At 40.4% G+C, this 20,616-nt stretch overlaps 2 protein-coding genes across 7 annotated transcripts in view; one reads left to right on the top strand and one right to left on the bottom strand.

Moving 5' to 3' along the window:
* Evi5 (ecotropic viral integration site 5) overlaps positions 1 to 20,616 on the top strand; it is a 130,929-nt gene that overhangs the window by 24,005 nt on the left and 86,308 nt on the right. For 5 of the 6 annotated variants that reach the window (XM_027425922.2, XM_027425919.2, XM_035447449.1 and 2 more), the window contains 3 exons: positions 15,043 to 15,232; positions 16,181 to 16,405; positions 17,142 to 17,216. In XM_027425922.2, the coding sequence (XP_027281723.1) occupies positions 15,043 to 15,232; positions 16,181 to 16,405; positions 17,142 to 17,216 (490 nt within the window). The remainder of the gene's footprint in view (positions 1 to 15,042; positions 15,233 to 16,180; positions 16,406 to 17,141; positions 17,217 to 20,616) is intronic. The other variant, XM_035447450.1, reaches the window with a different exon arrangement.
* Positions 4,830 to 5,273, bottom strand: LOC100763486 (ubiquitin-conjugating enzyme E2 D2B). The gene has a single exon (XM_035447451.1). The coding sequence runs from the start codon at positions 5,271 to 5,273 to the stop codon at positions 4,830 to 4,832; it is 444 nt and encodes a 147-aa protein (XP_035303342.1).

The following is a 20,616-nucleotide window of genomic DNA, read 5'->3' as shown; positions in this document are numbered from 1 at the left end:
AAAACAGAGAGTCAAATCTCACCTGATATTCAAAGTGTTTAATGTCATCTGTTCATAGTTGCCAAAACTTCTGGAGTCTTTACCTTTTTTTACCCCCTGAACTTTAAGCTATGTTTCAAACTGTTGGTACTGCCCACAAGGATGTCTTCCAAGTACTTCAAAGCGCAAATGTTGATTGCTGAGAACCTTTCCTCTGTTGATAATTGTAATTTCTTGACAATTTCATGCATGTATGTAGTGTAGCTTGACCATGTATACCTCTTCCTTTACTAGTTCTCCCATGCCTACTGCAATCTTCTCTCCTAGAAAATTTCTCCATCTACCAGGGTTTTTTCTCACTGGCACGTGGACAGCTAGTCACTGAGGAAAGTGACTCCCCTTGTTCTGGCAGCCATTAACTGTCAAGGGCTCCTCTGGGGAGTCCATGAGTCTTGTCAGGGTGGCCACAGTTGCTGCTGTGTTACATTCAGAGATGAGTTTCACAGCACCCCTCTCCCCGTCTTCCTGCTATCTTGTCTGTGACGCTCCCTGGGCCGAAAGAGGTTCTAGAGATGTTCTGTTTAGGGCTAAACACTCAGTAGTCACTTACTCCAAATGCTAGAACATATATACATTTCTGCATTGCACACACACACATGCAGACGCAGGAGAAAGAAGTTTCTCTAAGTGTCTCATGGTCAGACTGGATGCCAGCTGCAGGGGTGGGGTAGCATGAGAGTGAGGTGCCAGGGCTCTTTTGTACTCTGCAGTTATCTCGCTTTCACAATGAACAAACCTAAACCAAAGCCCCAACCCAGAAGAACCCAACAAAACAAACTCTGCTACTGGGAATATGTCCCATGAAGCCTGTGCTGTATACCACCCTCCTGAAGGAGGTCATGTCTTTGTGCTGTTCAATTCACAGAATCAAAGATGCAAAATTCATCTGTTAGAGATAAACCCAAACTACCCTCTGTTTATAGTATTTCCTGATTCTCTACTTCATGTAGGACGGTGAAGAAAGTAACTGAGTGACTTTTAGAGGAACTTCTCAGTGGCCATCACTGATGCTGCATCCTGTTTTCCCATTTTCCAGGCTCTAGTCTGGAAATTGTTGATTTTCAGGCAATACGTTTGTCTTCTACCATTATTGTAATTTTTAATTATGTTGAAATTACATGGTCATTTGTTTTGGGGTCTTCCAAGTTATTAACCACATTTAACAATAAGAAAGGAGGATACTTGATTCTAATTATATATTTTTATAAAGTCTACTTATTAAGGCATTTGTAAATGCTTTTCTTGAATGCCATGTCTAAATATAATCCTGTGCCATTTAATGACATAGATCTAGGAAAGGCACTGTTGGTTTTCTTCTTCCTTTTTTTATTTAAATTAGAAACAAGCTTATTTTACATGTCAATCCCAGTTCCCCTCTCTCTCCCCTCCTCCTCTGCCCCCCCCCACTGACCCCCTATCCCATCCCCTTTCTGTTCCCCAGGGAGGGGAGGCCTTCCACATGGGGGAACCTTCAAAGTCTGTCATATCATTTGCAGGCTCTGAGCCAGAGAGTGGATGTGAAGGCCAGTATGCTTCACTGCTGCAGGCTTTGTAAACTTTGTATTGCAGTGAGTATTAAATGAGTCTGCAGGCCCAGGATACTACACTGCTGTAGGCTTTATAGGAACTGTTTATTTCAGTGGAGTTGGTGGGCATGAGGCTTAGGATACTGCACAGCTGTGTATTTAAGGTACACGATTTAGTTCTTTTTGAAACAGTCTCACACATAGCCCTGACTGGCTAGTGCTGCTTGCTATACATCCTAGGCTAGCTGTGAACATCTAGTGATCTCTCTGTTCCTGCCTCCGATGTTTTGGAATTACAAATGTATGCCACAAGGGCTGGCTATGCTGTGTTAGATCTACAATTTTTTTTCTTCACACTCTTTCTTTCGGGGAGAGCATTGGGAGCATTGGGACCGTCTCATTACAGAGTTCAAGCTAGCCTTGACCTTGTGACCCTTCCATGGTAACCCTTCCAAGTGCTGGAATTACAGGGGTGTTTTGCAAAAGTGTAATCTTGATATCTTTTGACTCATGCATGTAAAAATAATTAGCTTAAAACAATGTGCAGGTGTACAAAATAGTTTTTTATTATATAAATTTTATTTAAAATTAAAAAAAAATTGCCGGGTGGTTCGTCCCAGCACTCGGGAGGCAGAGGCAGGCGGATCTCTGTGAGTTCAAGACCAGCCTGGTCTACAAGAGCTAGTTCCAGGACAGCCTCCAAAGCTACAGAGAAACCCTGTCTGGAAAAACCAAAAAAAAAAAAAAAAAAAAAAAAGAATTACATGAAAAACTTTGGTTAAAAAGACACACTTGTGCACATAAGTGCACAGGCATACATGCAGGAAGGAGTACTTCTGTTAGTCTAGGGCAAATCAGGGTTGTCATCATTTCTTTTATTTGTACTTCCTGTCCCACTGGAAGCTCTGTAGAGGCAGTTAAAGCATGTGGAGCTGTCCTCTCCACACCCACACACACCAGAAAACAAAACAAAACAAACAAAACCCAAGCAATGCGATTCTTCTGGAAGCTGTCCTGAGGCAGTTAGATCAATGCCACAAGCTTTTTGCCAAAATCTTTTATTGGTAACATTAAGAGAAAACATTTAGTTACTAACAGTATGTTGGCTCTATCTATTTATTTATATGGTTAAATCATGGACTAATCTATAGCTGTTCAGAGTATCCAACAAATACGTAAGCCATCTAATCAGGTCTTGTATCAAATTATGCTTCAGGAGTAAAGAAAGATTCATTTTAAAGAACCTCTTGCCTAGAGAGCATCAACACGGCTGGAGACTGGCTTGGTTTTTAGTTACATGAGGAAAATAATGTTTCAGACATTATGTTTCACTAAAGTATGGATGGGGGAGAAGTCCAAAGAGCTACACACACACGCACATGGATGGGGGAGAAGTCCAAAGAGCTACACACACACGCACACGCACACGCACACGCACACGCAAGCTGCACACACACACACACACACACACACACACACACACACACACACACACACGAAAGCTGCACACACACGAAAGCTACACATATACACAAAAGCTACACACACACAAAAGCTACACACACAAAAGCTGCACACACACAAAAGCTACACACACATAAAAGCTACACACACACACAAAATCTGCACACACACAATTTCTTCACACACACAAAAGCTACACACATACACACACAAAAGCTACACACATACACACAAAAGCTACACACATACACACAAAAGCTACACACACACAAAAGCTACACACACACACACACAAAAGCTGTGCACGCTCATGAGTGCACACGTGGGTGCACACACACACACACACACACACACAGTATATATACACAATTTGAAATTGGGTGAACATCCTGTAGAAGTTAGTGCAAAGTAATTATGTAGACAACTTGCTGTCATGGTGTTGTTTTCTAAGTTTGGTCAAAGTTACTCTAACTCAGTACCAGTAATGTTTTTTTGTTTTCTATGAGTTTCACAAGGTTTTGGTATAATACAGCTTAGTTTCATTAATAAAGTTTCTTATTTAAGTTTTGTTCCTGGGAGGTTGTATATTATTTCATAAGCCTTTAAGTTTATGACTTTATCATATTTAATAAAATTACTTTTTTTTTTTTTTTTTTTGAGGCAGGGTTTCTCTGTGTAGCTCTGGCTGTCCTGGAACTCACTCTGTAGACCAGGCTGGCCTTGAACTCACAGAGATCCACCTGTCTTTGCCTTCTGAGTGCTGGGATTAAAGATGTGTGCAACAATGCTTAGCTAAAATTGCTTTTAAGGTGTTTTTCTAACTATAAACTGGAATCATTTCATGATTTGAAAAAATGTGACAAATCTAAATAAAAGTATGTCAAGGCTGAGTGAAAAATCTAATTTCAGCCAAACAAGGTTCTGAAAGCAAAAAAACCTATTCACACAAAATTTATGAAATGGCTGGAACAGTTGGTTTATTACACAGATTATCATTTATGCAGTGGTTGGAACAGTTGGCTTATTACACAGATTAATCATTATTGAATTTACAAGCCCCAGGGGAGCAATTGGGTCTTTATACATGTTTTTTCATCAAATTTAATTTTTATCCTTACATCCTTATAACATAAGAAAAACAAGAGCTATTAGTGATGTATCTACTGAGAAACCACAAATAAACCAAAGAATGTGGAGAGAAAGACTGAAAGAAAGGAGGTTGAAGAGTCAGGGAGGCATAAAGGATTTGGGAACAAAGCCAGTCACACTTTATAGAGTCATTGCACCAATCTATTTTTTCTTGACCAATTAGACTTTAAAATACAGGAGGTTAGGTTGTGTTTAATCTGGTTGGCTGTAATGCTCATCTGAATTCTAGGTGTTAGGAAATAAAATGAGTACGGAAACTTTCATGTTCTTCACCTAGCTTTTCATAACTTTTAAAAATTTAATTGGCTTCCACTTAAAAAAGCAACCTCACAACCTCCTGCAGGTTCGTGGAGCTTTCTCCTTCCTAAGTCGTGTAGTGCACCCGCCACCCCTTCACACTGGTTATTCACATTTAAGTCAGTTAGGAAAACTTTTAATCTCACATCTTGGTTATGCCTCGAGAGCACTCCTGGGCTAGGGCAGTGTTGGTACAGTACAGTATTTCTGGCGCGGACGACTTGCAGCAGCACCGTATCGGGTGAACAATGTGCACCAGGAAGGATGAAGCGGGCGAGCAGTCAAATGGGAGTCAGAAGGACTTTCAGAGTTCCCCTCGCTTCATTTGTAGAGGATTTCCAATAATCTCTGTGGTCACATGGCATACTTCTGCGTCCATTCCCGAGCTGTTCTGTTGTACTTGTCCCTGTCTGTTTTGTAGATCTGAGCGATCTCGGGCACTAGGGGGTCATCTGGATTGGGGTCACACAACAGAGAACTGATGGACAGCAACACCTTGGAGATGGTCAGTGCCGGAGACCATTGCGAGCGAAGAATATCCAGACAAATGCTGCCATTACTGTTAACGTTGGGATGATAGATTCTTGTTGTAAATTCAACCTTGGGTGGTTTGAAGGGGTACTCTGTTGGGAAATCAATCGTCAGGAAGAAGGCCCCGCCCTGATAGGGACTGTCATTTGGCCCCATGATTGTGGCTTGCCAGTGGAACATGTCTTCCCCGACGGGACCTGCTGAGCACTGTGCCGGGGGGTCCTGCGCCAGGTCGTTGAGTTCCTTGTGGATTCTCTTCAGAGCCATGGTGGAAGGCAGGCTGTCGCGGTAGGGCCCTGGCGGACGAGGCAGGGCCCGAGGCGGCCTCGCCGGTGGTGGGGATCGGCTGCGCAAGCGGAGGTGGGCAGCTGTGGCCTGGCCCCGGCAGGGCGCGCAGAGGGCCGAGGCCCACTCAGCTCCTGGCCAGCCACCGTGGGCACGGCGTCCGTCCTCACATCGGTTGGCACATCACACTGCAGCCGCCCTTCGTGTGCTGCCGCGGAAGCGGTCTCCTCCTCCGAGACCGGAGCCTCCGCGGATCCCTCCGCCGGAGCCACTCGCCTGTGCCCGGCGCGCAGACCCACGCGGAAGGGGCAGGGGCAGCCCTCCCGGGGAGGGTGGCCCTTGGTCAGACGATGTGATTGGTAGCCTAGTAGGGTGTTTGTTTGTTTGCTTGTTCTGTAACACACCATCATCACAGACTCATGACAGACTACTGTGATGTCATGATGCAGCGGTCACCAGGGTACCAAATACACCTTTGGTTCACTCTGAACAAACCATCGACCATTGCAGTTCACTGGAGAGAGACTTGATGTAGCAAGTGTACCACAAGTGTTTCAAATCTCAGATAGAAGGGCTTTTCCCCCCTGTTTAATATTTATTTTTTATTATGTATACAGTATTCTGTCTGCATGTATCCCTGCATGCCAGAAGAGGGCACCAGATCTCATTACAGATGGTTGTGAGCCACCATGTGGCTGCTGGGAATTGAACTCAGGACCTCTGGAAGAGCAGCCAGTGCTCTTAACCCTTGAACCATCTCTCCAGTCTTCCCTGTTTAATTTTTAAGAAAATATTTTTTTGTTTTTAGAGTTTTAAAGGATGTTCAAAAAATTTCTAGAATATACCAGAAAGTTGAGAAAGCAGATAAATGCTCACACCTTTTTATAAAGGGCACCAAAATAATCTATGACTAAGTAATTCACATCCTTTTAAACACATTTTGGAAAGTTTACAGTGATAAAAGACAGTTCTTCATTTACATTTGCAATGTCAACTCCCTGCCTTCTCTCTTTCTTTAAAGAACAAAGGGGCATGTAAAAAAAGGAAAAACAAACCAGAATAAATAACAACAAAACTAAAAAGCACAAGAAACACAGATACAAAAATAAAACTAAAAAAATAACACAAAATTGGAAACCATATTACCCAAGCAAAAAAGATGAGTGCGATTTAAAAAAATGCTCAAAGTAGCATGAGACAAAAGAAAAAAAAAATCCATAAAAACAGGTTAGATTTGGATTAGCTGTCTGCTGCTGATCGTGGATCCTGCCCGTAAGTGTGGTTTATATCCCCAGTGGCTCCATTGTAGAAAACTCATTTTTTCTTTGCAAGTGGTTGTCAGTTGGAGATAGCTTTTGGTTAGGGATGGGAGACCATGTTTACCCCCCTCTTAGCACTGGGACCTTATCTGACTTGGACAAGTGCAGACTCTATGGGTGCTGCCGGTCTCTGTGAGTTGATGTGCACATCAGGCCTGTTGTGTCTAGAAGGCCTTGTTTCCTCGGTGTCTTCCATCCTCCATGACTCTTACAGTCTTTCTGCCTCCTCTTCCACATAAGTCTCTGAACCCTGAGGGGGAGTCTTTGATGAAGATATCCCATTGTCCAGTTGTAGGTCTCTGTATTAGTTCCCATCTACTGCAAGAGGAAGCCTCTCTAATAATGGCTGAATGAGACACTGATCTGTGTGTATAGCAGAACATTGTTAGGATTCGTTTTGCTGCTATGTTACTTTAGCAGAACAGTAGTGTTGGCTTTCCTATAGGCCCATAGCCTATCTAGTATAGGCCACCTACACAGTGTCCGGCGTAGGTTCCATCCAACAGAAATGGTCTTCAATCCAATCCAATAGTGGTTGGTTATGTCCACAGTATTTGCACTAGCATCTTGTGCCAACAGGCCACTATTCCCATGGAGTAGTGACTCAACTAAATGTTATGCATTCCTGGCACTGGAAGTTTGATTGGTGGCAAAAGATGTTAGTTGGGGCACTCCATTTATATTCCCGTACACATAAATAAATAAATAAGTTTCTTTTGAGTGCTTCTACAGGAGTAGGTTTCTGTGTGACTTCACATGGCCCTTAATGTTAGGTGTCCTTCCCTGACATCGCCTTCTTTACATCGCCTTTTTTATCCCGCTCAGCCCTCCACATTAACCCTTTTGTTTCAGAACCACCCGCAAGTGTCTCTCCATAACTATATATCCTGGTTCTATTTTGAGTAGAGTTTTGTGCAGGGAACTAACTGTAGGTTTATTTGCTTCCTTCAATATACAGCCATCCAGTTTGATCAGCACCATTCGTTGAAGATGCTCTTTCTTCAGTGTGTATTTTTTGCTTCTTTGTCATGAATTGGGTGTCCATAGGTATTTGGACTTATGTCTGGGTCTTCATTTTGATTTTGTTGATCAGTTGTGAAAATTGTGTTTTCAGTTTCTGTGAAGAATTGTGTTGGGGTTTTGATAGGGATTGCATTGAATCTATAGATTGCTTTTGGTAGGGTGGCCATTTTTTACTATATTAATCAATGAATGTTGGAGGTCTCTCCGTTGTCTGATGTCTTCTTTGACTTCTTTCTTTAATGTCTTAAATTTTTTATTATACAAGGCTTCCACTTGCATGGTTGGAATTATTGCAAGGTTATTTATTTATGTATTTATTTTTTGAGGCTGTTGTGAGGGTACTGTTTGCCTGATTTCTTGCTCAGTCTGTTATTTGTGTATGGGAATGCTTCCAATTTTTGTGTGTTTATTTTGTATCCTGCTAGTTTTCTGAAAGTGTTTATCAGCTGTAGAAGTTTCCTGGTAGTTTTTTAGGGTCATTTGCATATAAAATCATATCATTGGCCAATAAAGATACTATGACTTTTTCCTTTCTTGTTTGTGCCCCCTTGATATCCTTCCGTTGTCTAATTGCTCTAGCTAAGACTTCCAAGTACTATCTTGTAGAAGTATGGAGACAGTTGACAACCTTGTCTTGTTCCTGGTTTTTGTGGAAATACTTTGAGTTTCTCTCCATTTAAGTTGATGATGACCGTGGTTTTCTATAAATTGCCTTTATATTGTGTTGAGGTATGTCCTTTGTATCCTCGCTCTCTCCAGGGCTTTTACCATGAAGGAATGTTGTGTTTTTGTAAAAGACCTTTCCATCTAATGTGATGATCATGTGGTTTTGTCTTTCAGTGTGTTTATATGGTGGATTTCGTTTTTTATTTACATGTGTTTAGCTCCCGGCATCTCTGGCATGAAGCCTACTTGATAATTGTTTTCTTTCTTTTTTTTTTTTTTTTGGTTTTTCGAGATAGGGTTTCTCTGTGTAGCTATCCTGACACTCGCTCTGTAGACCAGGCTGGCCTCGAACTCAGAGATCCACCTGCCTCTGCCTCCTGAGTGCTGGGATTAAAGGCCACCAATGCCTGGCGTTTGATAGACTTTTAATGACTACTTCTCTTTCACTAGGAGCTATAGATCTGCTTAAATTGCTTATATATTCTTGATTTAACATTGGTAGGTGGTCTGTATCGAGAAAATTATCCATTTCTTTTAGACTTTACAATTATGTGTGGTTCAGATTTTTGAAGTAAGTACTTAAAACTCCCTGGATTTCCTCAGCATCTGTTATGTCCCTTTTGGTCTCTAATTTTGTTAATTTGGATCTTCTCTCTCTACATTTTAATTTGGCAAAGGGTTTATCTTTACTGAGTTTTCACACCAAATAGCTCTTCCTTTCATTGGAACTTTGTATTTGTTTTTAATTGGATGATTTCAGCTCTGTGTTTGACTATTTCTAGATGTCTTTTTTGGATGTTGTTTCTTCTTTCTGTTGTAGATTTTTCTAAGTTGCTACTAATTTGCTAATATGAGATCCTTCCAATTTTTTTTAGGAAGCACTTAGTGTTACACGACTTTTAGGACTGCCTTGATTACATCGCATAGTTTTGTGTGTGTTGTGTTTTCATTTTCATTCAATTCTTGAACGTTTTAGATTTTTTAAAATTTCTGTCTTGATCCATTTTTCAATAGTGAGTTGTTCTGTTTCCATGTATCTGTATACCTTTTAAAAAAGATTTTATTTATTATGTATACAACATTCTGCTTCCATGTATATCTGCATCAGAGGAGGGCACCAGATCTCATAACGGATGGTTGTGAGCCATCATGTGGTTGCTGGGAATTGAACTTATTATTTATTATGTATACAGTGTTCTGCCTGCATGTATGCCTTCAGGCCACAAAAGGGCACCAGGATCTCATTACGGATGGCTGTGAGCCACCATGTGACTGCGTTCTGGGAATTGAACTCAGGACCTCTGGAAGAGCAGTCGGTGCTCTTAACCTCTGAGCCATCTCTCCAGTCCCCCCTCCCTTTCTGTTGTTGATATCTGGTTTTAGTCTGTGGTAGTCCAATAGGATGCAGGGTGTTAATTTCAGTTTTCTTACATCTGTTGAGACTTGCTGTGTCCAACTGTGTGTTCAGTTTTGGAGAACGTCCCTGGCTGCTGAGAGAAAGCATTTTCTTTGGTATCAGGGTGAAATGTTTTGTAACTATCTGCTAAAATATTTGATTTATAATGTTATTAAACTCCACCATTTTTGTTTAGTTTATGTCTGGATGACCTATTGGTGAGAATTGGGTATTGAAGTTACTCACTGTCAGTGTGTCGGGATCAGTATGTGATTTTAGCGGTAGTTGTGTTTCTTTTATGAAATTGAATGCCCCTGTGTTTGGTGCATATATGTTTAGAATTAAAATATTCTCTTGGTGGATTTTTTCTTTGAGACTATAGTGTCCTTCTCTAGCTTTTTTGATTAGTTTTGTTTTGAAGTCTTATTTTATCAGATTTCAAAATGGCTATACCTGCTTACTTCTTGGTTCATTTGTGTAAAGTATGCTTTCTGTCCTTTCCCCTGAAGTAATTGTCTATCCTTGATATTAAGGTGTATTTCTTGGATGCAGCAGAAGGGTGAATCCTGTTTTCTAATCCATTCTGTTAGTCTGTGTCTTTTTATTTATTTATTTATTTATTTTGTGGTGGTTTTGAGACAGGATTTCTCTGTAGCTTTGGAGCCTATCCTGGCACTTGCTCTGTAGACCAGGCTGGTCTTGAACTCACAGAGACCCACCTGCCTCTGCTTCCCGAGTGCTGGGATTAAAGGCGTGTACCACCACCACCCAGCAGTCTGTGTCTTTTTTTTTTATTTATTTACTTATTTTTATTACATATACAGTGCTCTGTCTGCATATTTGCCTGCACACCAGAAGAGGGCACCAGATAGATAGCTGTGAGCCACCATGTATTTTCTGGGAATTGAACTCAGGACCTCTGGAAGAGCAGTTTAGTGTTCTTAACCTCTTGAGCCTTTTCTCCAGCCCCCACTCTGTGTCTTTTTATTGGGGAAATTGAGTTATTAATATTGAGAGTTATCAATGAGCAGTGACACAGATCCCTTTTATTTTGTTGTTAGATGTGGAGTTTTCCTTGTCATTTGATTTACTGGTTTGGGATTATGTATTTCGTGTGTTTTTTTGGGTGTGGTTAGCCTCTTCAGATTGAAGTCTTTTTTGTGGTACTTTCTATAGAGCTGAATTGGTAGATAGGTACTTTTTAAATCTGGTTTTATTATGGAATTTTTCTTTCTCCATATATTGTGATTGATAGTTTTGCTAGATATAGTAATCTGGGCTGACATCTGTGGTCTCTTAGAGTTTGTAGAACATCCATCCCTTAGGCCTTTCTGGCTTTTAGAGTTTCCATTGTGATCAGGTGTTATTCTAATGGATCTGCTTTTATGTTACTTGAAATTGCAGCTTTTCCTATTTTCTTTTGCAGCTTTTACTATTCTGTATTTGTATTATATGTATACTATTTTGATTATTATGTGTTGGGGAATATTATTTTAAGGTGTGTTACTTTTGTTTATGTTGCATTTGTTTAATTCTGTGAAGCTGTGTTACTGAGCATGTCTAAAACACCTGGTGGTCTAATAAAGAGCTGAACAGTCAATATAGAAGCAGGAGAGAGGAATGGGTGGGGCTGTCAGGTAGAGCGGATAAATATGAGGAGAAATCTGGAGAAAAAAAAGGATCTGGGAACAAGAGAGGAAGGAGGAGGACTACAAGGGCCAGCCACCCAGCTACCCAGACAGACATGGAATAAGAAGTAAAGAAAAGGTATACAGGAGTAGAGAAAGATAGATGGGCTAATTTAAGAAAAGCTGGCAAGAAACAAGCCAAGCTAAGGCCAGGAATTCCTAACTAAGAATAAGCCTCTGTGTGTGATTTATTTGAGAGATAGGTGGTGGGCCCATCAAAAAGCAAAAGAGTAAAATATCACACTAAAATTGTGTGTCATTGGGAATTTTTGTTTTGGTCCTGTCCACTTGATGTTTTGTATGCTTCTTATACCTTGATAGGGTCTCCTTTCTTTAGGTTAGGGAAATTTTCTTCTATGATTTTGTTGAAAATATTTTCTGTGCCTTTGATCTGGTTTTCTTCTTCTCCTTCTATTCCTATAATTTGTAGGTTTTCATAGTGTTCCAGATTTCCTGGGTGTTTTGTGACTGGATGTTTTTAGACTTAACATTCTCTTTGACTGAGGTATCTTTATTCTACTTTGCCTTCAACACCTAAGATTTCTCTTCCATGTCTGGTACTCTGATGAGGCTTACCTCTGAGGGTTCTGTTTGACTTTCTGATTTTTCTATTTGAGTTTCCTTTATGATTCTATTTGCACTTTCAGGTCTTGAACTGTTTTATTCATTTCCTTCTGCTGTTTGTGTTTTCACAGACTTCATTAAGGGATTCACTCATGTCCTCTTTAGGTCCTTAATCATGTTCATAATTGCTATTTTGAAGTCCTTGCCTTGTGCTTCAGCTATAATCACCTTTCTCACAGCCTACTGGAGTAGGGTTACTGGGTTCTGCTGGAGGCATACTGTCTTGGCCATTCATGTTTGTGTCTAGGCGTCTGGGCTTAGGGTGGTTGAGTTGCCTGTAGATGTTGCTATCTGGTCCCGTCTTTGTTGAGTAATGTTGTTCCATTCCTTGGTTTCTGTTGCCCTCTCTGGATCTTAGGAAAGTGTGGTAGCTGTGGGTTCCCTGGTAGGCTGGCTTCTGCAGGCTGGTAGGTGGCATTATCTTCCCTTCTCCTTTGCTTCTAACAATATTTGGGAAAATTTTAAATTATTTAAATTATTTTTGCTATTAAAATATATTAATTTTTCTCCAAATAAGAGTAGAGCTTATTTATTTTATAATTTATAATATGGTGTGATTCATTGTGGCATATTTAGAATGTACAGGGTTTTCAAAACTCTGGGATTATGATATTCTTTTGGCTTAATGTGCTTCTACTGGGCTAAATGCTGTAAGGGCTATAACGTGTTGTAGATCTGACGCCCAAAAGGTATAGGAAATTGACTCAGGTTTCTTTTTCAGCCTCAGTTTTCATATTTCTTAAAATAGTACTGAGAACATTTGTACACACCAAACAAATGATTGTTCTTGAGAATTGTCACTGAAGTGACATTAAACAAACATACACATTTTAGGACTCTTTGTATCTGAACCGTTTATAATTTTATAGCACATTTTCTAGACTTCCTTTACAACCTGTGCATATGTAATTGAAATCAGGGGCTTAATATTGTAATGAGTTATGGAATAGATGTTTTACATCTCCTTACATTGCCTTTCTTTAGAGGCTGCAAACTCAAAAGTCAGCAGGGATTTTAAGAGAAAACCCCAGCTTCACAGGGAGAGCTCAGTGATGGTCCAGGCTGTCAGTTAGCCTGGACTGTGAATATGGCCAGAGGGATTGAGGGGAGTGGGAACTTGTTGTAGCTATTGCTGCTTGTGGTGATACTTTGTGCTCTAACAAATTAGCCTGCCTGAAGGTCAGAGTGCGGAGCTAGCCAACTGGTTAGCCACTTTCAGCATTTACCTCCTAATATCTGACTCGGGGTTTTTATTGTTAAGACCAATTAGATTCCTGCTTACAGCTCCTGACTAGGGATCTGGGTCTTGTTTTGCCACCTCTTTATGTGTAATGTGTACTTGTGTTGTTTTCTGTTTCCGCCTTTAATGCTACGGCTATCCTATTCAGCAACCACAGCTCTGCCGCTAGCTGCTATGATGGCTCGGTGGCCCCTTCCCTTAGGCATCAACACTTTCAAAAGTTAAGGAAACTTATTTAAATCTCAGTCCCACTAAGGAACTCAAGATTCAAAGGTTGAGGTAGAATCCTGCTTTCCAGAGAGGCTGAATAGCAAGCAGCTCACCTACCTCACCTCTTCGAGCTTCCCAAGAAGCTCTTACAGTCAGTCTCACCCCTAGTTATGATCCCTTCTCCACCTGGCTCCTCCCTACAACTTCCTGTCAGCTAGTTACTGACCCAGCCTCCTCACCACAGGTGAATTTTATTTAATCAAACACATCTTTGCATCATTAAACAAATGTTCCAGAGCATAAACAAAAGGAACACACCTTAAATTAATATCCTATAACATACTTGTAAGTATATGTGTAGCTCCTTTGTTTACATGTGTGAAACAGGAAAAAAGGGCTTGATTAATCATTACTTTTTAGGTCTGGTCACAGTGTAAACTTGATAGGATTTAAGGATTAGTAAATCTATAGATTCTGTTGAGTCTTTTACAAACATATATTCTTTTTCCTTTGGAGCCACCCTTCCCCCCATTTCCCTGATTTGAATTTAAAACACTTTAAAATTTATTTATTTATTGGAGGAGGGGGCATATGTGTGGAGAAGACAACTTGTGGGAATTGGTTCTCTCCTCCTACTATGAGAGTCCCAGGGATTGAACTCGGGATATCAGCAAGTACCTTTACCTTTTGAACCATTTAATTGGTACTTGAATTGTTTTCAAGATGAGGGTTTTTTATTTGCTCATGCTGGTCTTAAGCCAACTTCTTTCCTAGCCTCCTGAGCAGTTGGCCTGTTGTGAGACTACGGGTGTGCTCCACTGTGTTGGACCTGTTCTGAGATAGACTATGGGTGTGCTCCACTGTGCTGTGTCTGTTCTGAGATAGACTACGGGTGTGCTCCACTGTGCTGGGTGTATTCTGAGATAGACTATGTGGGGGAGACGTGTAGCAGCCCACAAGTGGAGTAGTCAGAGGAGAGTGCAGAGGGAGTCAGTTGTCTTCTTCCATTTGTGCACTGGGGATTGAACTCAGGTTGTCAGGCTTGGCAGCAAACACTTTATCCTCTTAGCCTTCTTACTGGCTTTTTATTTTCAGTGGTATTGAATGTGAATTATAACGGGGCTGATAGTACTAAAATCAGCAACTTTTGTGCTTTTTCACTATGCACAGCAGTTTCAAAAACTGAATTAGGAAGGTGTGTTACAACAGTTGCTGATTTCAACCAAACAAAAATGGTTAAAACTGTATCTGAAAGCCAGCATGGTGTTGCCCACCTTTAATCTACTAGGAAGGGAAAGGCAGTCTGGTCTACAGAGTAAGTTCCAGGACAGCCAGGTCTACATAGAGAAACCCTGTCTACAAAAACCAACCAACCAACCAACCATCCATCCATCCATCCATCCATCCATCCATCCATCGATCCATCCCACCAACGAATGAACCTATATCTTGAAGACTAGTTATTGTAGTGAAGCTTTAAGTGCAGTCTCTAGTGTCATTCGAGATGGTGCCTTAAACAATTCAATCCCTACTTCATCTAGTATCCTGTGAGATGATGTCTCAAACAATCTTAATTCTGTTTTAGACTGATAGAGACTGATAGCAAGTCTTTAAGATCTGTGAATGGGTCAAGAAGAAACAGTGGCTCCTCTCTCGTGTCAAGTTCTTCCGCCTCCAGCAACCTTAGTCACCTGGAAGAAGACTCTTGGATTCTTTGGGGAAGAATTGTGAACGAATGGGATGATGTGCGCAAGAAGAAAGAAAAGCAAGTGAAGGTATTTGCACTGTTTTCTAAGTTCCTTTTATTATCCCCAAAGTATCAGGCATAGATTAGTAGGCATTAGGAAAAAACAGGATTCTTGGAATTTCTGAGTTGTGTTATTAACTGGTTGGTTTTATATGTCTTCATTATCTATGCTTGATAGAAATTCTAGTTTGTGAGTTGTTGTAGATGTCCTGAAAAACCTAGAAATTCAGTTTCATTTTTAGAAATTAAGCTCCCATTTTGTTAATTTCAGAAATGAAATCTTGACATTGTGCATCAGTATTTTGCCTTTTCCCTTCAACAGCCCTTTGAATATCATGGGTGTGGTGACCGTGATGTATATCTCTGTCACCTCCCGCCAGTCAGGTCCCTAAGACCTTTAGAGGCCACATTCTCAGTGAAATGACTGTTTATCCATGGCTTGGTAGCGACTAATGATAACTTACCCAAGAGCCAACTCTTAGACTTCTTTAAAACATTTCTTTTCTCTTTCTTTCTCTCTCTCTCTCTCTCTCTCTCTCTCTCTCTCTCTCTCTCTCTCTCTCTCTCTCTTTTCTTTCTTTCTTTCTTTTTCTTTCTTTCTTTCTTTCTTTCTTTCTTTTTTCTTTCTTTCTTTCTTTCGACTTATTTATTTATAGTTCGAGGCCAGCCTGGTCTACAAAGTGAGTTCCAGGACAGCTGTATGCCTACAGGCCAGAAGAGGGCACCAGACCTCATTGTTGTGATCTGCCATGTGGGTGCTGGGAATTGAACTCAGGACCTCTGGAAGAGCAGCCAGTGCTCTTAACCTCTGAGCCATCTCTCCAGCCCCTTCTTTAAAGAATTTCATAGCTTATTATTAAACAAGCTTTATAATTCATAAATTTGATACAGTTTTCCATTCTAACACTCCCTTCCCCGGAATGCTTGGGTAGCAAGGTATGGACATTTGAAAGTTTTGTTTTCCTCTTATTTTTAGGAGCTTGTCCGTAAAGGGATACCCCACCACTTCAGAGCAATAGTTTGGCAACTTTTATGTAATGCACAGAGTATGCCCATTAAGGATCAGTATTCAGAACTCCTGAAGATGACTTCACCTTGTGAAAAATTGATTCGAAGAGACATTGCTAGAACTTACCCAGAACACAATTTTTTTAAGGAAAAAGATAGCCTTGGACAGGAGGTTTTATTTAATGTAATGAAGGTAAGCTCTGTTTATTCATTTTTTGAAGTGAAATTAGTTTGTCACAGGTTGAAATCACACATTTCCATAATGAAGTATGAACTCCCATTATAATAATCAGTTCTTGGGCAGTAGACTTAGTTTTAAGTTTTGGCATACTTTCTGCTTTAATTCTGATGCTTCATTGTCAGTTGTTTGGAAAACTAATTAGAAAATTCATCACATTATTTAGCATTAGTTGGCAATAACCTACTCTCGGTGACTATTGCAGAGTCTTTGTGAAAGTAGATAACTCATACTATATGAACTTCATAAGCTGCGATAATGACCCAACTTGTTAAGTGTGCTCAACTCTTTAGCATAATGCTGCTGCTTTAATATTGCTTTTTCATAGTTTCTTTTTCTCACATCTACCTCTGCAAAATACCAATTTCTTAAGTTATTTGAACTTTGTTGTTCACCTTATCTGTACTGTGTTTGTCTTTATCAGATACCTGTCACTTTTCTGAGTATAAATTGCTTTATTTTCTTTGTCCTTAGGAGCTGCCACTTTCTAATGGGGAAATTGTCAAAAGAGATTTTATGTAATAAACCATTTGCTTTTTAAATATTTATAGAATAACATCTACAACAAGTAAGCAAGAGCTTTTCTAAACAAATAAATGGACTTTTAACTGTCTCACCAATTTTAGGTTTTGGAGAAGGAAGATACACTGTGCACGTTGAAGTATTTTGAACACCATGTTTTACTTTTTAGGCCTACTCCTTGGTGGATCGGGAGGTTGGTTACTGTCAAGGCAGTGCTTTTATAGTTGGACTGTTGCTTATGCAGGTGAGTTAACGCTTGCAAGTAGTAACCGTCAACGTTTCTTAAAGTCAGTTGGAGAATTAAAACACCATCTTTGGTTTCCTCAAATTAAGCAGATTTGTGTCATCTCCCTAAACATAATGTACACAGGAATTTACTTTTGCACTTTGAAAGTAAAATGACATATGGTAATACTCTCTTGCCACCAAATGAAATTTCAGCTCTTGTACCCCTCCTTCCTCCCGCCCTGTGTTCTTCTCTTTCTTTCTTCTTTGGAGATTGTATGCTATATCACTGAGCTGCAGGCCCAGCTCCCTAACTTGGAAAAATGATTACAAATACTTTTTACATAGACTATGTGTGTGGCCATGTGGATGTAGGTCAGTCCCAACCTGTAGGAGTTGATTCTCATTCACTGTATGGACGCCAGGAATGAAACTCAGGCCGTTGGTCTTGGCAGATGCCTTTACCTGCTGAGCCATCTCGCCAGCTCCCCCAACTTCTGCCTCTTATGTCTTTGAAGATTGTATTTTTATTTTTGATTGTGTGTGTGTGTGTGGGGGGGGGCGTTGTGCACATGCCTATAGTGCCTGTGGAGGCTGGAAGTGGAGCTGGAGTTTCAGGCATTTGTGAGCTGCCTGATGTGGGTGCTGGGTATCAAACTAGTATGGGATCTTAACTGCTGAGCCATCTTCCTCCCTTATTTCTTAATATATACAATTGTGCCAAGATATTCTACAAAAGCTTTTTACCTATTTTTAAATTTTACTTGTCAACATTTAATGGGAAGTAATCTTTTCCCAACCAAGAATGGTAAGGATAAAGTTTTCATATAAAATTTTATTTGTTATATATATATATGTGTGTGTGTGTGTGTGTGTGTGTGTGTGTGTGTGTGTGTGTGTGTGTGTGTGTTTTATATCATTTAACTATAGGCTTGTTCTCTTGTTATACCAAAGTTATGTTACTCACATATCTTTACTGTCTCAGGGATATGACATTGGCATTGACTGATTTCCCAGAATTTAGGGGCAGGACAATTGATGTTGGAAGGGAAATGGCATACATATACAATCATCTCTTTAGCCTTGCTGAAATTTTCCTGATTGTGTTTTACTTTTTATGTAGTTTCAGAATTTTAGTTCCAAAAAATGGCTTGATTTGAGCTGTATAGGCTGAAGTTTGCATCTCAGTTCTGCACTCAGCCGATGAGCTTAGATTAGAATGTTTAACTACCCTGTTTTAGGGAATCTTGTCTTCGTTTGGACTGATTGTGAGCGTTATGCAGGTGTAAGCCTGGCATGGTGTTTGACACACATGAGGCAATACAGTAAAACTTGAGTGGCTTTTGTCCATCTTGAATAGATGAAAGCATAGCAGCCATCATACTCTGTTCCCTGGTGTTTTGCTTCTGTTTCCTTACTGTCTGACTTAAAGCCCTCTGTCAGGGCTCCTCCTGTTACCCCATCCTCTTCATTTTTGTCTTTCACACAGGTGCCAGGGATAAACCCAAGGCTTCATGCACACTGAACACCCGCCCTTCTCTTGTTACAGCCCTGGCCTCCGTTCCTCCTCTCAGGGCACACTGGTTTATAAACAAACTGACGACTACTTACCGTGTGCTGTAAGAACTGCTAGTAGGGTGGCTTTCTATGTTAGGTAAATCTGGGCTATAATTTATATGGTGTAGAAGTAAATATGTTAATGTTGACGTATGTAGAACTTCCACAAAGTGTTCTGATCATCCTGATTCATAAATGGTTGTCACTAGTAGATCTTTTTACTGTTTAAGTCAAATATCATTATCAGTCTAGTGATTTTTGCTACAAATCTGATCCTTTTTCTTTCATATTAACTTCAAAATGCCAGTATTCATCTCTGCTGAGTATCTAGACTCTAGAGAACAGCCTCCTCCTCGAGGAAGGAGTCTTGCACAGCTACACGACTGGGGTTTCCTGTGACACAGCTATCCCACCAGAGTCATCCTTTGCTCCCATTGTTTACTGACTATACAACCTCAGTATAAGTGGCCTCAAGTCTTCTGAGTTTCATGTTTCATGAGACTCCTGTCTCTTTACAAGAGAATATTTAGTCCTGGAGAAATAGCCACACAAGAAACAGAAAACAGATTCCAGCCTTTTCATGGCTGTGGGGCCTGAGATAGTAACTGTCTGCCAGGCTCGCTGGAGGAAAGGGAGTCAGAAGGTAGAGAATTAACTATCTCAATGAAAGTGACTAAGGAGCTGGCGGAGATACTTTGCTCACCCCTACTCTTTGAAGTGGTCAGGTGGAAAACAGCAATTACCTTAAGGTACAGCGTAGTTCAGCTTAAAGACAAGAATCCTAGAGAATGAGATTGAGCATGGAAGGATGAGTTTGGAAATAGAGGCAGATGAGAGGACTAAGGGAACGGTATAGGATGGAGAGTTCTGGGATCTTGGACTTCTTACAGTGACTGAGAATGCCATGGCGCTTTAGGTCTTGAATTAGTAGATTGGTCTCCACAGCACACCTGTGGCAGTTTTAGCATAGGAAGGACATGCAGGGCTGCCTTCTGTCCCTGGTTGTGTTGAGCTTGGGGAAAACATATTTTGTCATTTGCAACTATTTTCAGTAAGAGATACCAAGAGATCTTTTGGGGACATCCTCTTTTGAATGCATTTACAAACTGTCAATGAAGTTTAGAAAACTATGATTTTGATAAAGTTATCTAGCATGTAGGTGCTATTACTGGATATTTCATAGTGATTTATACTTTTAAAACCTAATTACAAGGCCAGGCGGGCGTTGGTGGCGCACGCCTTTAATTCCAGCACTGATAGGCAGAGGCAGGCGAACCTCTGTGAGTTCGAGGCCAGCCTGGTCTCCAGAGCGAGTGCCAGGATAGGCTCCAAAGCTACACAGGGAAACCCTGTCTCGAAAACAAACAAACAAACAAAACAAAACAAACAAACAAACAAAAAACCTAATTACAGATAATTTTTAAATGTAGAAGTTCTTTTTGGTATTCACATTGCATATAATTTCTGTTGAGAATCCCCAGAACTTTCTAGCTGTCTTAAGGTAAAAGTAAGAAACAGCAGAACGGCTCCCAAACCCTGTGTGTTTGGTGTCACTTATTTTCTTCTTTATAATTCCTTTGTTCATGACCCTTTTTAAAGGAATATAAGCTTAATCTGATTGTTTTTATTCTCTGCTTGGCATCTGCTAAGTAATTCTTGTGTAGGTTTTACTTATTCATGGGGATAACTTGACTTGTACCTTGGTGGTCTCCTACTTGCTGATCAAGCATGCTGGCATCTTAATGTCTTAGTTACTTTTCTATTGCTGTGACCAAGGTGGCTTATAGAAGAAAGCATTTAAATGAGGGCTTACAGTTTCAGAGAGTGAGTCCATGACTGTCATGGTAGGGGTGTGCCAACAG

This window comes from Cricetulus griseus, chromosome 7 (genome assembly GCF_003668045.3).
Source record: "Cricetulus griseus strain 17A/GY chromosome 7, alternate assembly CriGri-PICRH-1.0, whole genome shotgun sequence".
NCBI lineage: Eukaryota > Metazoa > Chordata > Mammalia > Rodentia > Cricetidae > Cricetulus > Cricetulus griseus.
Note: the sequence above shows the minus strand (reverse complement) of the source record. Positions and strands in the feature narration are given on the sequence as shown.

Excerpts from the sequence above, each read along its gene's own strand:
- LOC100763486 (XM_035447451.1), bottom strand. The coding sequence starts at position 5,273 with ATGGCTCTGAAGAGAATCCACAAGGAACTCAACGACCTGGCGCAGGAC.